We start from the raw sequence: 14,571 nt of genomic DNA on the forward strand, positions 1-14,571 counted from the left end.
TCCTTCCTTCAACATGGTTTAATATGAGAGAAAGCAAATGCACAATACAAAATTTAAAAACCGGCCTGTGGTTTGTCCCCCCCCAGCTGCCCCGGACCCCCGGGGGGGAGCAGCAGGCAGGGGGGGGGGTGACGGTGCGGCCCCGGGGGGCCGGCGGGGGGTGGCTATGCGGCATACATCGATAGCCCACCGGGGGGGCTGCTCCCACACACACAACACGATGCTCTTGCACAATTGGTTCGTCGTCTGTCACTGGCAGAGGGTCTGGAAGGGCCCCAGCCCGGCGGCGCCGGGCGCAGCCCACGGGCAAGGTCACTTCTCCTTCTTGGCGGCTTCTGTCGGCTCTTCTCTGGAGGCCCCCGGCACTTCCTTGGGGGGAGAGCTCTCCTCGTAGCTGGGGGGGAGAAGGACAAGGTGGGGTGAGTGGTACCAGATGTTCTCTGGGGACAGGGACCCGTGAAGGGCAGGGACAGACGAGCCTGGGGCCACAGGCTTGGGGTCTGCCCTGCCCTGCCGTGCCAAGAGGGGGTGGGGTCCAGCCAGCAGCATCCCATGTGTAGGAAACCCAAGGGGGCAGAGCCCAGCCCTGCTCACCCTTCCGACCTCTCCAGTGATGGGGTGCACACAGGCAGGGGGCTAGGGCTTCCCCCAGCCATGCCTTCAGGCCAGCGCTGTGCTCAAGGGGTCTGTGTTTGCTCCTGGGTGGCACCAGGCTTCCCCCCACTGTCATGCAAGGGGCAAGCACTGGTGCCTGTGGGGCTGGTTAAGTGGGGGGAGCTGCAGCAAGACCAACGGTGGCTCCTCTGGCTTCAACCCCCCCTTCAAGCTGCTCCTTGGGCCCTGGGGAAGCAACCCAGGAGTGCTGCCTTCCAGCAGGAAGCACAAGGGTGACAGAGACATCGAATTCCCTCTGCGCTTTACAGTCTCCCCTCCAAGACAGGCAGAGAAGCCAGCCCAGAGCAGCGTGGTGACAGCTGTCCAGGGGGAAGGGAGAGCTGGGACCAGCCCCTACCTGGCCAGAGGGACAGGTTGCTACATGGCACTGGGGCTTTGCTGCCGGCGGCGGCGGGGACAGGACAGTTTCTGCTGCATGGAATCAGCAAGGCTGGCTGGCGAGCCCGACACCGTGGGGAAGTGGGTAAGTCTTGGTGTGTGTGGCAAGATTTCAGCAGAGGACTCATAGCTGCAGGAGAGAGGGGAAGCAGGATGGGGAGGAGGACAGAAAAAGGGGGAGGGAGAGAAAGAAGAAAGCAGAAGAGTTTTGGCGTGAGACTGCTGTGATCCCAGCACCCTGCGCAGGCAGGACGCTGACCCCTCCAGCTGCTGTCCCCAGCTCAGGCTGGGGTGGTCCTGGGGCCACGCTGGCTGGCTCCTGCCTGCACCCCCCTTCTCCTCCACGCCCCAGGGCAGGGCTGCAGCATGGAAGAGAGAGGGCTGAGACCTGGGGAGAAGGCAGCTCCCGCTGGCACGGGTAGAGCCAGGCAGCTGGAGCCCATGGGAAAACAAGCCTGGGCACTGGGAAGGCAGCAGCAGAGCAGCCCAGGTGCTGTGCAGGCAGCAGACTGACACAGCAGGCCCCTTCCTGCCACCTGAGGATAGCACGTGGAACAGGCTTCCCACTGCTGACAGCTGAGAGAGGAAGAGGGAAGGTTACTGTCTGCCCAGGGAGGCTCAGCAAGGCTGGGAGTCCTGAAACCAATCCTGATGTTACCCAGCTCTGCTCCATCAGACCCCTTCCCAGGCCTGCAGCACCCATCTGCCTGGTCCCACACTCTCCACAGCACTGCCCATATTCACCAGACCCTCACTGCCTTCTCTCAGGGCATCTGACCACCCCTGTGAGGTACTGTGAGCAGGCAGAGACCACAGGGGAGCTGCCATGGGAGCTACACCTGTGGTGAGAGCTACTGCCCTCCAGGCACAAGCCCCATCTCATCCCACTTCCTCTGCCTGCAACTGAAGTGACTTCAGGGGGGGTCTGACCCCAGGGCTATCAAGATTGCAACCCCCCAGCCTCCCACGCTGGCCCTGGCAGCGCTCAGCAGGCAGCAGGCAGTGCTTTGCTGATGCTCTGGGAGGGTATCAGCCCCCCCATGTCCAGCTGCCAGGCTCTGTGAGCGCCTTGCTGCCGGGCAGGCCAGACCTGCACCTCATCTCTCCCCAGTTTCCTGGCACAGGAGGTGCTGGTGCTGTCAGCTGGTGAGTCAGAGCGCTGGGGAGAGCGGCTGCAGGATCCCAGGTGCACAGGAAGGACGATCCCAGGACACTCAGTGCCTGCAGCAGCGATCTCAGCAGCAAACATCAAAGGCCAGGCAGGTGCGGCAGGGCTGGGGAGCTGGGAACATGCATACCTCCATCTCCCAGGGGAGGGCGAGGAGGGGAGGGCAGCACCTCCCTGCTGGTTTCTCTCTGAGCTGCCTGGGGGCTCAGACAGGCCCCTGAGGGCAGGGGCAGCCCTGGAGCAGGGAGGCTGGGGGGTACGTGGCCCTGTTTGGGGCTTCAGCCATCCTCAGGGGACACCACTGGGCCACCGCTGAGCCCCAAGCACAGCGGAGAGGCAGCTCCCAGGCAGGGCAGGGCCGTGCTCCCCAGGGCTCAGACAGTGCTGGCAGGAGCCCAGAGCTGCCTGCTGAGAGCAGGGAGGGGAATGCCTGGAGCCTGGCAGGCTGATGGGCCCGAGTGCAACAGCACAGGTCCCCTTCTCCACCCCTACAGCTCCCAGGGCAGGGGAGACAACCGCAACCCAGGATCCTCCGCGGAGCGAGGCGGCTGGGATGTGCTCCAACCAGCCCTGGCTGCTCCTGCAGCCAGAGCCAGCTCCCTCCTCCCCCACCCACAGCCCCTGGGACACAGTGACCGAGTACCTGAGCCCCAGGTGTGCAGTCCCACCCTGCCCAGGCTGCCAGCACTCGGGGAGGGGAGGGTTTGTCACCGGCTGTGCTGCCGCCAGCCCGGCTGCGAGGGGGTGGCTGGGGCCAGGGCTGGCGTGTACCAACACAGGCCCAGCTCCCTCCACCCATGCACGTGTGCTCACACACACCCAGGGCCTGCCCAGGTGAACCCAGCCTTCCAGCTGTGCCCAGCCATGGGAACATCTGCACACTCCAGCGCCAGGGGCAGAACCAGCCCCGTCCCCAGCTGATGCTCACCTGAACATTTCAGTTACTTCTCCCTTTGCCAAGGCCACAAGGAGTGGGAATCCGATGCAGGCAGGGACCAGGTAGAGAAGAGCAGGCTGTTGGGGGTGGAAAACAACTGTTAAACCACAGGACACATCACCCTCCACCCTGGGGAGGGGAGTGAAGCGAGCTGACCCTGTCCCCCCTGCACCCTGTCTTGTCACAGCGCTGCACAGAGGATTAAGACCCCAGAAAGTGGCTTCAAGAGCCAAGTTACAACACACAAAACCTTTGCTGTGAGGTCCTGGTGGGCTGTGAACACCCTGAGGGCCCCCAGGGCAGACCAGCAACAGCACCCATGGTGTGTGTGCTCCCAGCCTCTTCAGCAGCAGCATCGTGGCAAAGAGCCACAGAAGAGCAGGGCAGCCTGGCTGAGGTGCTGCTGCTGCTGCTGGGAACACAGCTGCCTGCTCCAGCCTTGCCCCAAACAGGACTCTGATCCAGCCAGGCACATAACCTTTGGGCAGGGAAAGGTCCAGGCAGGCAGGTCCAGAGAAGGAAGGCAGCCCCTGTTTCCTGGCAGGCAGGTCGTGGCCAGGCTGGTGTGTCCCTGCCTGGGACACGTGGCTGTGGGGCAGCTGGCTCAGCTCAGCTCAGCTCACCTGGGCGTGCTTGAAGATGTGCATGATGAAGATGGTCAGGCCCAGCCCAAAGATGTAAGCCACAAAGCTGGTGTAGAAATACGTGTGTGTGTTCTTCTTCAGGCTGTAGGGAGAGGGGACAGAGCCCAGTGACCTCAGGTCTGGGACTGCCAGTGACAGAAGCAGCCAGCCCAGCATGTGCAGACCTCTCCCGTGGCACTGGGAGCTCTGCTCACCTCTCCCATGGCACTGGGAGCTCTGCTCACCCCTCCCATGGCACTGGGAGCTCTGCTCACCTCTCCCATGGCACTGGGAGCTCTGCTCACCCCTCCCATGGCACTGGGAGCTCTGCTCACCTCTCCCATGGCACTGGGAGCTCTGCTCTCAGGCTGGCACAGACACTGCCACCAGCACAGCTCTGGGTGCTACAGCAGCAGCAGGGGAGTGAGTGGGGTGACACCCATGTGAGGGGCTGGGGAAGGAGATTCACCATCCTGCTGCTGGATGGTGGGGGGAAGAATGGGTGCTGGGACCCAGGGAGAGGGTCCCACCTTCCCAGGAGAGGCACAGCCAGCCCCTGGCACCCTGCTCTCAGCACAGGGTGCTTCGTCACAGGGCAGGCTGTGGGAACTGGGATTCCCAGCAGGTGCAGGCAGGATGTGGGTGGGAACACCTGGAAGAGCTGGCACAGAGCAGAGGGGCTGTGCAACAGCAGCAGGGCCACAGCACCACAGGCAGCCAGAGCAGCCCGTTCCAGGCAGCTCCCCAGCCAGAGACTTTCAGTGTGGGGCAACAGCTGGAAGCTGCACCTTGTGTAGGAAGCAGCTCAGCTTCCTCCAGCAGCACCCCAGAGGCAGCCAGCACTGCCAGGCACCGACCTGCATCCACACAAGCCCTTCCCAGGTGCACCCTGGCTCTTCCCCCTCTCTGGCTGCTCCTCATTCCCACAGCATCGCTGCCCGCTCCTCCTCAGTGCCAGGGGGGCAGAGAGGCTCTGAGGGGCCTTCAGGAGCTGCCTGTGTGTGCAGCAAGACCTGTGAGCTGGAAGGACTCAGGATTTCCCCACACAGCCCAACCTGCCCTTCCAAGAGCTGCCCTTTGCACCACACCCCTCCTGGGCCCCCACACCAAGCCCCAGGGGGGAGCACACGACTCAGCTCCTGGTTCTCCCTCCCTTTTCCTTTACCAAAGCAGCTGAGAGGAGCTGCAGGATCCAGCCTGGCACAGCCCCTTCCCTGCTGCCCACTCACCTGATGTCAAAGCGCAGCAGCAAGGCAATGAAGATCCCTGCGGGGAGAAGGGGACAGTGAGGGGAGGGAAGGGGGGGGTGGAGGTCCTAGGGAAGGCTGAGGGAAGCAGGGCAGGACCTGCGGCGGCTCGGGATGCTGTGCCTGGGCTGACAGTGCCCTCTCGCGGCACTGGGACAGCACTGGGACCTGGTGGGAGACTCCCCAGCTCCCCAGCAGGAGGCTTGAAGGGCTTCGGCATGGGCAGAGCGAGGCACCCGCCCAGCTCCCCGCTCACATCCTTCCCCTGCTGTCCTTACCTGGAATGACAATGTCCCCCAGCCCCAGCATGGCAAAGTTGTCAGCATCCAGCCCCTTCTCCAGCAGGTCCTGAGGGAAAACCACTACGAGGAGCAGAGAGAGGAGGAGTGAGGGGGGAAGTGTCTGTGCTGAGCAGAACTCAGCACCACTGTGCCTGGTGAAAAGGGGCTGGAGCAACCCAGTGCCCCTGTCCTGAAGGTCTCAGCCCCAGCTCACATCACTGCATGCTCCACAACAGCAGAAATTGCTGCTTTTTCATGGAGGTTTTGGGTTTTAAGGTTTCTTTTTCTCTTAGGAGCAGGTAAAATCCCCAGCTCTGAGAGGGGGGACAGCCCAACCCAGCCTGTCCCCCCCAGAGACCTGGTCAGGCTCCCTGTGGGTCGGTGGCACCACCCAGCACCCTGAGGAGTCTCCTTCCTGCACACCCCCCAATTTCTGAGGCACCCCAGAAGGCAGAGGCTGCCCAGGGCAGTGAGTGGAGGGGGGTGGGCAGCCCCTCCCCCAGCACACAGGGAACAGCTACTCACGTTTTATTGGAGCCTCAAATGATTTGGCAACTGTCACCATCACGTTGGTGCCAAAGACCTGAGGACAAGCAGAGGGGGCTGGGGTGAGCACAGCTGCACAGGGGCACAGCTACAGCCTCCCCCCAGGGCCTGGAGCAGCCTCAGGGGCAGAAAACAGCCAAAGAGATGCCAAGCTGGGGGAAGAGGAGCCCTGTAAGTGAGCCCACAGCCCAGGGGGGAAGGCACAGGGGGGAGTGAGCACAGCAGAGACCCCACTCAGAGCAGGGTCAGGGTGCTGCTCACCCCCAGCCTGCCCTGGGGGTCAGTTCTGCTCTGATCAGTCAGCTCAGCAGAAAGCCTGACCCCCACTCAGGGTGTTATCAGAGGGCAGGAGCCCCCAACAGAGGAGCACCAGGCTGCTGCCCACGAGCTTCCAACAGGGACTGGAGCAACTGGCAGATGAGCTGTGTTCTGCTCCAGGGTTCCCTCTTCCTGCTGGCACTGCTGGCACTGCTCTGAGCTGGGCTGTAAGCACACAGACCAGCCTCCCTTCCTGCTGTTCCAGCCTCAGCTGCACCAGGCACACAAACCAGGTGCTGGGCAGCTCCAGGCCAGCAGCACCCTAGAGCTCAGGACCAAAGAGAAAGCTTAAAAGCAGAAGCACTGGGCACCAGATGAGCCCCAGTAAGGTGTTCAGGTGTCACTGAGTGACAGGACTTCAGGCTGGGACCAGGGAAAAGCCATGTAGGGGGGGAGCTCCTCCTCACTGCAACCTTCCCTGGGCCTCACTGTGCTTACACCCACCCTGAGATCCCAGTGACCAGACCCTGCAGAGGGGCACAGTAAGAGGGTCTCTGTGTTGGAGCCCTGTGAGGCTCCAGCAAGGCCCTGAGCTGCCAGGAAAGCCACAGCAGGGCACAGCTGGCAAGTACAAACTAACACACAGTAGCCAGGCTGAAGTAGGGGAGGATCACTCAGGCAGCTGCAGAGCTGCTGGACAGGCCTGAAGGTGTAACAGGCTCTCAGACATTTGGAAACCCAGCAGTTCAGAAGGTGGAGGCAGCAGGAAGGACCCTGGAACGTGGATGTTAAGGAGAAATGTGCATCCAGGCTCACTGCACACAGCTGAGGAACCCCTCAGGGTGAGGATGTCAGTGGGCTGCACTGGCTGAGGGGCTGGGGGCATTCTGGTGTGTGGTCTGTGCAGCACAGGAGGACCTGAGGGAGGTGGCAGAGCTGAGGCACAGCCCATACAAGCAGGATCAGTGTACCCCAGAGCATCCCAGCAGCTCTGCCAGGCACTGGGAAGCCCTTACAGGGGAACACAGGTCACCAGAGCTGGATGTGCCACCCCCCAGCAGCCCTGATGAGATCTGCCAGCTCTCCAGGCCAGACATTAAGGCATTTGCTGAGCCAGGTTCTGCCACTGCCTGAGTCTGCCCTCACCCCAGCACCCCCTGAGGGCTGAGGGAGCCACAATCCCGACTGTGAAGGAGCATCCAGCCAGGGTGCAGCCCCCACACAGCCCTCCCCCCACCCCCCACCCCAGGGAACAGCCCTGCTCACCCAGAAGACGTCGTAGATGAAGAGGCCCCCGAGCAAGATGCAGCCAGTGCTGACGTTGTTGAGGTGCAGCAGCTCCACCCCGTTGAGGGAAAACGCCAGCCCAAAGAGGTTGTTGGCAATCCAGTGCTGGGAACGACAGCAGGGGCAGGCTTGGGGCCCACTGAGCCCCCCCCTCAGCCCTGGGGGGGGAAGGGGGCCCAGCTCTGAGCCAGCCTGGGGCTGCAGCAGGGCTGGGGTTTGCTCACCTTCCTCAGCAGGTACCAGACCCCCACCACGCTGCTCAGGGCCAGGCACACGAGGTCCTTGGTGTCGAACTCGTAATTCACTATTTCTGGGGGGAAAGAACAACCCAAGGAGAGAGAGGAGTCAGGTTTTGGGGCAGGCCAGGCAGCTCCCCTGCCTGTGCAGCCCAGGGATGGGTGACTGTGCAGCTGAGGAGCTACACCTGCATCCCAGACCAGGGGGCTGCACCCACAGCAGTGGCTGTGCCCACAGGGAAGGTCCTGGCAAGCCCAGACCTTCTCCTGCAGGCAGACACTGCCACGTGGACAGCATCTGCCATGCTTCTGGCAACAAGGAAACTGGCTTCAGGCACTGTCTAAGGCAGGGAGAGGCAGATCTTCTCCCTCTTCCTGCCCCAGTTAACTCCTGGTGGTAGCACCAGAAGTAGCATGGCCTTACCAGTAAAGCTACTGGGCAGGATGCTCCTCAGAGCATCCTCTAACAGCACAGGGAGCTGAACTGAGGCAGCATGAGGAAGTCAGTGCTACCCAGGCTTCAGTAAAGGCAGCACATGCAGCAGCAGCTGCTGTAGCTCCACTCCTGGAGCGCTCTGGGGTCTGTCTCTGGGGTCCCACTGCAGCACAGAGAGGAGCAGCCAGACACCAGCAGCAGCCCCAACTCTGCAGGGACACCCAGGGCTGCCCCTGGCTGCAGAGGCACAGCAGGGAGCCAGAGGCCAGTCCCTGGGAAGGTTGTTTCAGTGGGCTTGACAGTCAAAGTGCCAAGTGGGCAAGAAACAGCACAGTAAAGGCAGAAACCACTCTGGCCCCCAGAGAGACCCACGAGCCAACATACCCTCCTTGCTCTCCCCGGAGCCCTGGGTGAAGAGGAGCTGGTACTGCTTGTTGGGGAAGTTGGCAGGGAAGAATCTGTTCATCATGGGGCTGAAATGAGAGGTGTAGGGAAGGGTAGTTTGGAAACCTCACAGGATGAGCTGCCCAGCACCTCTTGTGTGACAGCAGGGCAGCAGAGGCATCAGCCCACACCCCCTCCCAAGGAGGGAAAGCCCCAGGTTTTGCCACAGGAGGGACTGGCAGGAGCCCCAGCTTCAACCACCAACCTCATCCTCCCCAGGGGGCTGAGCTGCCCCTGTGTGACAGCACCCCAAAATGCTGGAGGGCAAGAGGCACAGAGCATCACCTGCAAGAAGGGAGGACCCACCCCGAAGCCCAGTGTGCACCCTGTGCCCCCCAGCAGCCCCCCTGGGCACCCAGAACTGCCTGGGCCACCACTGAGTGTCTGTCCTGCAGAGCAGGAGGAGGAGGAGGAGAGCCCTTGCCCCAGTGCCAGGGCAGGGAAAGCAGCTGGTCCCCAACACCCAGAGCTCAGGAAACAGGAAACCAGTTTTCCTCCCTCCGTTACTGCCACAGCCTGAGCTTGCAACACCTCAGAGCAGCAGAGGGACAGGGCTGTGACCACAGGCTGCAGCTGCCTGTTTCAGCCAGGAGGAGCAGTGCAGGTGCTGAGCTCTCCCCTCCACAGAGCAGCGAGGGCTGTGCCAGGCCACAGCAGCTCCTCAGGGGGAGCTGGCCTCGTCCCAGGGTGGCAAAGCCACCTGCACCTCCAAGCTGTCCCCAGGGATGCTCCACAGGCCCTCTGAGGCTCTGGCTGCCCCACAGGGAGGGCTCACAGTGTGCTCTGGGTGCCTCACACCAGCACGTGGCTCTGCTGCAGGGCAGTGGTGCTGCAGACACCCCCTCACAAACCCAGCACCCCTCTGCACCCACAGGGAGGGCAGCCCAGGCCCAGCCCACCCCTCCCTCTGCTGTACCTGATGGTGTGGGACAGGGCAAGGATGCCCAGCACGAAGAAGTACATGGAGAGCAGGAGGTTGATGTACTCTTGAGAGAAGATCTGCAAGACAAACCCAGAGAGGGGGTCAGTCACCACAGCACCCTCCCCATCCACTGTGCTTCACACCTCTGCTGCCAACTGCTGTGTCAGTGCTCCAGGGAGAAGGGAGGAATAGCTGGAATAACCCCAATTCTTGCACCACTGATGGGAACTGGGTTGGGAAGAGTCATGTGCAGGGTGGGCCTGTGAGTTGACAGACATCTAGGAGCTGCTGAGGTCAAGAAACGACCCCTGTGCTGCAGAAAGGGCAAGAGCTTCCCCCACACAGCCCCTGCAGAGCAAGGCTGAGCAGGGAGCCAGGCAGCCTGCTGCCCCTGGGGCTGCCCTGGCAGAGGGGAGCAGCAGCACCCCCACCCTGCTCCTGCAGCAGGCCAAGCACGTCCTGCCCTAATTAAAGGGGTATTATTAGAACTCCTGCCCTCACACACGCTGCTTCACTGCCAAACCACACCCCTGCAGCCCAGCAGGAGGGGAGGGGGCACCCTGGGGTCCTCTGTGCTCTCCTGGGAGGGGGCTGAGCACAGGGCTGACTGCACCTGCACGCTCAGTACTTCTCCCCCTGATGTCTCCATCCCAGCCAGGAGCAAGAGGCAGAAAGGCACCTGCAGAGGGGGAGCAGCACCCTGAGAAGGGTCACAGGGAAGGGGGGGGATGCAGGGGGTCCTTTCAGGAGCCAGAGGAGCCCGGGGGCAGGGTCTCCACCCCTCAGCATCAGGAGAGGCTCAGCAGAGGTTTGGCTTTGCTGCAGCTGACCTGGAAGAGAAGCTGCAGCCCCCAGGAGCACCCAGGGTGGGGACAGCAGGGCACACTGCTGGGGAGGCTCCTCCTGTCTGCTGCTGCAGAGCTGCCTGTGCAACCCAGGCAGGAGCCACAGCCTCAGTCAGCTGCTGCTGGCTGTGATCAGCAGAGGAGGGACCCCAAACTGCAACACTCCCAGCTCTGCACCTTAAACATCCCCTCCTGGCCAGCCAGAGGCACCCTGCCCCCTCCCAGGCAGCCCAGAGAGAGGGGCTGGGAGCTGCTGTGCTGCAAGGACTGCTCTGTGCTCACCAGGAGCTCAGTCACACGCCAGACCCCCCGGGCAGCCAGAGGGGTTGGAAGTCAAGACATCACCTCCACACAGGAACGGCCTGAGACTCCAGAACAGCCCTGCACGTGGCTCTGCACACCTCAGAGCCTTCACCTCAGCACACAGCAGCTTGCCCACGAGCCAGGGACCCCCCAGGCCTGCAGCTGAAGCACACCATGGAGCACAGCACCCGCCCCCAGCACCCTGCAGTCTGTGCAGTGTCAGGTCAGCACAGAGAGGCAGGCAGAGCTGGGGGCTGAACTCACCCCTTGGCAGCTCTCCAGAGCCACCCTGCACACAAACAGGCCCTGATTTCCTCCAGACTGTGACAACCCAGGTGGGCAGTGACATCCTCCTGCGGCGCTCCGGCTGTGCAGCCTCCCCAGCCCAGCCAGCCCCAGGGAGCTAACATCCCAGCTGGTCCCAGTTTGGGAGCTGCTGAGCAGGCAGGGGTGAGGGCAGGGCCCAGCACCTGCTGGTGTTCACTTACCTTGAAGAAGAGGTAGAGCCCCAGCAGGGTGCAGCTGGCCACGATGGGGAAGCGAGCAGCGTCCCGGCTGGTGATGGTCTCCGGCATCTCCGAGGAGTTCTGCCAAGGGGAGCACAGGAGGCTCAGCCCCTGCCCGAGCTGCACACCTCAGCAGGGGGCAGGCACGGCCAGCAGGGGCCTGTGGGGGCTTTGAGAGGGGCAGGGCACCTGCTGACCCCCCTCCTTCACTGCTGGAGTGGCTGCACCACAGGGAGAGCCCGAGATGGCAAAGGGACCCCCACGCTCCTCTCCCCAAGGGCTGCCCCAGCTCAGGGCTTGTGTTCCTCTTGGAGGAAAGGGGGAAACCCCAAACCCCAGGGTGGGGGTGTTCCTTCCTCCCTGTGCCCAGAGGGCAGCTGGGCTCCCCTGCTGCTCGGGCTCAGCCTCCCCATCTGTGCTGAGCATCTGGTGCTCACCCTCTCAGGGAGGCTTCTCTGCAGCCACCTTCCCACCCCCAACCCCGCTCCTGGGATGGTCCCTGTGCTCAAAAGCCCCAGATTCATAAAGCCCTTTTGCCTTCTGAGACACAAGCCACACCTGCCCTCTTTTCACACCGCTTCCCATGAGAGCAGCTTCCAGAGGGGAGGCACAGGGCTGCCTGCACCCCTGCCCATACCCCTGCCTGCACCCCTGCCCATACCCCTGCCCAGCCAGTCCCTGCCCAGAGACTTTACCTCAGGCAGGCAAATGCCCCCAGGCAGCACCAGAGCACAGGAGCCCTTATGCAAAGCAGCCCTGCAAAGGGACAGCAGCTTATCCTGCCCACAGCTGCTGCCACAGGGCAGCTCAGCAGCCACTGCCCAAAGGGCCAGGGGAGAGAGGAGAAACCCAGCCCCAGAGCCACAGCCAGAGCCAGGCCCTGCCTGCAGAACCCCCTGGGAATCAGGGAGCCCCCTGATGTGAGGCTGAAGGGCAGACAAGGGGCCTCAACGAGCAGCAATGAGCCAGACTGGGCAGTAGGACAGTCCCAGCTCCCCAGTGTCAGGAGCTGAACCATGGAATCCAAGTGCCAGCTGCCCGAGGCCAGGCAGGAGCCCCAGGGAGCAGCAGGAGGGATGGGACAGGGCGTGCAGGCAGGAGAGCAGGGCAGCTCCCCGGGGCCCGGCCCGGCACTGGGGGGTACGGGCACCAAAGCTCCCACGAGCTGGCCCAGCACAGCATCTCCCGCGGGGGGCCGGGGCGGGCAGGGGGTCTGGCAGGAGCTTTGCAGCCCCTGAATTCATCCCCACGGCAAGGACGGGGCTGGAGGAGCCCCGGGGGGCGGCAGCTCTCCCACCGCGACCCCCCCCCCCCCGCCCCGGGACGCGGCGCCGGCCTCTGCAGGGCCACAACGGGGCTGCGAGACGGAGCAGCCAGCGCAGCCCCGGGGCGGGAACCGAGGCCTAAAGCCCGCCGAGGGTGTCCCGGGAGGGGCGTGCGAGGCCTGAACGGCCCCGGGTACAGGCTGAGGGGGGACAGGCCGCCCCGGCGGGGCAGGGGGGGGCGGGTAAGGCCGCGCTGCCCCGGGTACAGGCTGAGGGGGGGACAGGCAGCCCCGGCGGGGCAGTGGGAATGGGGGTGGGGGGTGTAAGGCCGTGTGCTGCCCTGGGTACAGGGCTGGGACACACACACACAGGCCGCCCCGGCAGGGCAGGGGGAATGGGGGGAGTAACGCCACGCTGCCCCAGGTACAGGGCTGGGGATGGGGGACAGGCCGCCCCGACAGGGCAGGGGGAATGGAGGTGGGGGGTGTGAGGCCCTGCTGCCCCAGATACAGGGCTGAGGGGGGAACACGCTGCCCCAGCAGGGCAGGGGGAAGGGGGTAAGGCCGCGCTGCCCCGGGTACAGGGCTGGGGAGGGTGGACAGGCCGCCCCGGCAGGGCACTGGGGGTGGGTAAGGCCGCGCTGCCCGGGGTACAGGCTGAGGGGACACAGGCCGCCCCAGCAGGGCGCTGGGGTGAGTTAGGCCGCGCTGCCGGTACAGGCTGAGGGGGGGGGGCACAGGCCGCCCCAGGAGGGCGCTGGGGGTGGGTTAGGCCGCGCTGCCGGTACAGGCTGGGGGGGGGGGGCACAGGCCGCCCCGGCAGGGCGCTGGGGGTGGGTTAGGCCGCGCCGCGCCGCGCCGCCCGGGGGTACCTTGCTCTTGGCGCAGCTGACGGAGCGCAGCGCCCCGAAGAAGATGGGCAGCAGCGCCATGAGCACCAGGCTGCCGTAGGCCAGCGCCATGCCCTCGGGGGTCGCGGGGGGCCGGGGGGCGGCGGGGCTGGGCGGCCCGGCCCCCGCCCCGGCGGCGCTGCCGTTGTGCGCCGCGGCCTCCTCCATGGCGGCTGCTCCCACCGCGGTCCGCTTCCGGCCCGCGCGCGCCAGGGACACGTCTTCTTCCCCGGCGGGAAGTGCGTCACGCGTGTCGCCGGGACACGCCCCCTCCCGCCCGCCGCTGGCCACGCCCCCCACCCCCCGGGGCAACGACGGGCCGCGTTGCTAGGAGACCGGGAGAGCGCCAGGGCCTGGGGCCTGGCACGGGCGGGGAGGCCTCGGGGGTCCCCCCTCAGCCTGTACCCGGGGCAGCGCGGCCTTGCCCGCCCCCCACTGCCCCGCCGGGGCTGTCTGTCCCCCCCTCAGCCTGTACCCGGGGCAGCGCGGCCTTACACACCCCCCACTGCCCTGCCGGGGCGGCCTGTCCCCCCTCAGCCTGTACCCGGGGCGGTTCGGGCCTCGCACGCCCCTCCCGGGACACCCTCGGCGGGCTTTAGGCCTCGGTTCCCGCCCCGGGGCTGCGCTGGCTGCTCCGTCTCGCAGCCCCGTTGTGGCCCTGCAGAGGCCGGCGCCGCGTCCCGGGGCGGGGGGGGGGTCGCGGTGGGAGAGCTGCCGCCCCCCGGGGCTCCTCCAGCCCCGTCCTTGCCGTGGGGATGAATTCAGGGGCTGCAAAGCTCCTGCCAGACCCCCTGCCCGCCCCGGCCCCCCGCGGGAGATGCTGTGCTGGGCCAGCTCGTGGGAGCTTTGGTGCCCGTACCCCCCAGTGCCGGGCCGGGCCCCGGGGAGCTGCCCTGCTCTCCTGCCTGCACGCCCTGTCCCACCCCTCCTGCTGCTCCCTGGGGCTCCTGCCTGGCCTCGGGCAGCTGGCACTTGGACTCCATGGTTCAGCTCCTGACACTGGGGAGCTGGGACTGTCCTACTGCCCAGTCTGGTTCATTGCTGCTCGTTGAGGCCCCTTGTCTGCCCTTCAGCCTCACATCAGGGGGCTCCCTGATTCCCAGGGGGTTCTGCAGGCAGGGCCTGGCTGTGGCTCTGGGGCTGGGTTTCTCCTCTCTCCCCTGGCCCTTTGGGCAGTGGCTGCTGAGCTGCCATGTGGCAGCAGCTGTGGGCAGGATAAGCTGCTGTCCCTTTGCAGGGCTGCTTTGCATAAGGGCTCCTGTGTTCTGGTGCTGCCTGGGGGCATTTGCCTGCCTGAGGTAAAGTCTCTGGGCAGGGACTGGCTG

General features: G+C 64.8%; 1 protein-coding gene across 2 annotated transcripts; it reads right to left on the reverse strand.

Annotated features, from left to right (window-relative positions):
* HM13 (histocompatibility minor 13) lies at positions 1-13,423 on the reverse strand. Of its 2 annotated transcripts, XM_084271604.1 has the most exons (13): positions 13,229-13,423; positions 11,075-11,173; positions 9,433-9,515; positions 8,457-8,545; positions 7,625-7,710; positions 7,380-7,505; positions 5,835-5,892; positions 5,307-5,390; positions 5,011-5,047; positions 3,782-3,884; positions 3,150-3,235; positions 1,013-1,183; positions 1-394 (listed from the first exon to the last, which is right to left on the reverse strand). In XM_084271604.1, exons 1-12 carry the CDS (start codon positions 13,412-13,414, stop codon positions 1,033-1,035), a joined length of 1,188 nt encoding a protein of 395 aa, XP_084127730.1. In that variant the 5' UTR covers positions 13,415-13,423; the 3' UTR covers positions 1-394; positions 1,013-1,032. The 2 variants fall into 2 exon arrangements, with proteins under 2 accessions (XP_084127730.1, XP_084127731.1); XM_084271605.1 differs by lacking the exon at positions 1,013-1,183.
* Between the last annotated feature and the right edge of the window lie 1,148 nt (positions 13,424-14,571).

Source organism: Gallinula chloropus, assembly GCF_964237585.1.
Source record: "Gallinula chloropus genome assembly, chromosome: 16".
In the NCBI taxonomy this organism is placed as follows: Eukaryota; Metazoa; Chordata; class Aves; order Gruiformes; family Rallidae; genus Gallinula; species Gallinula chloropus.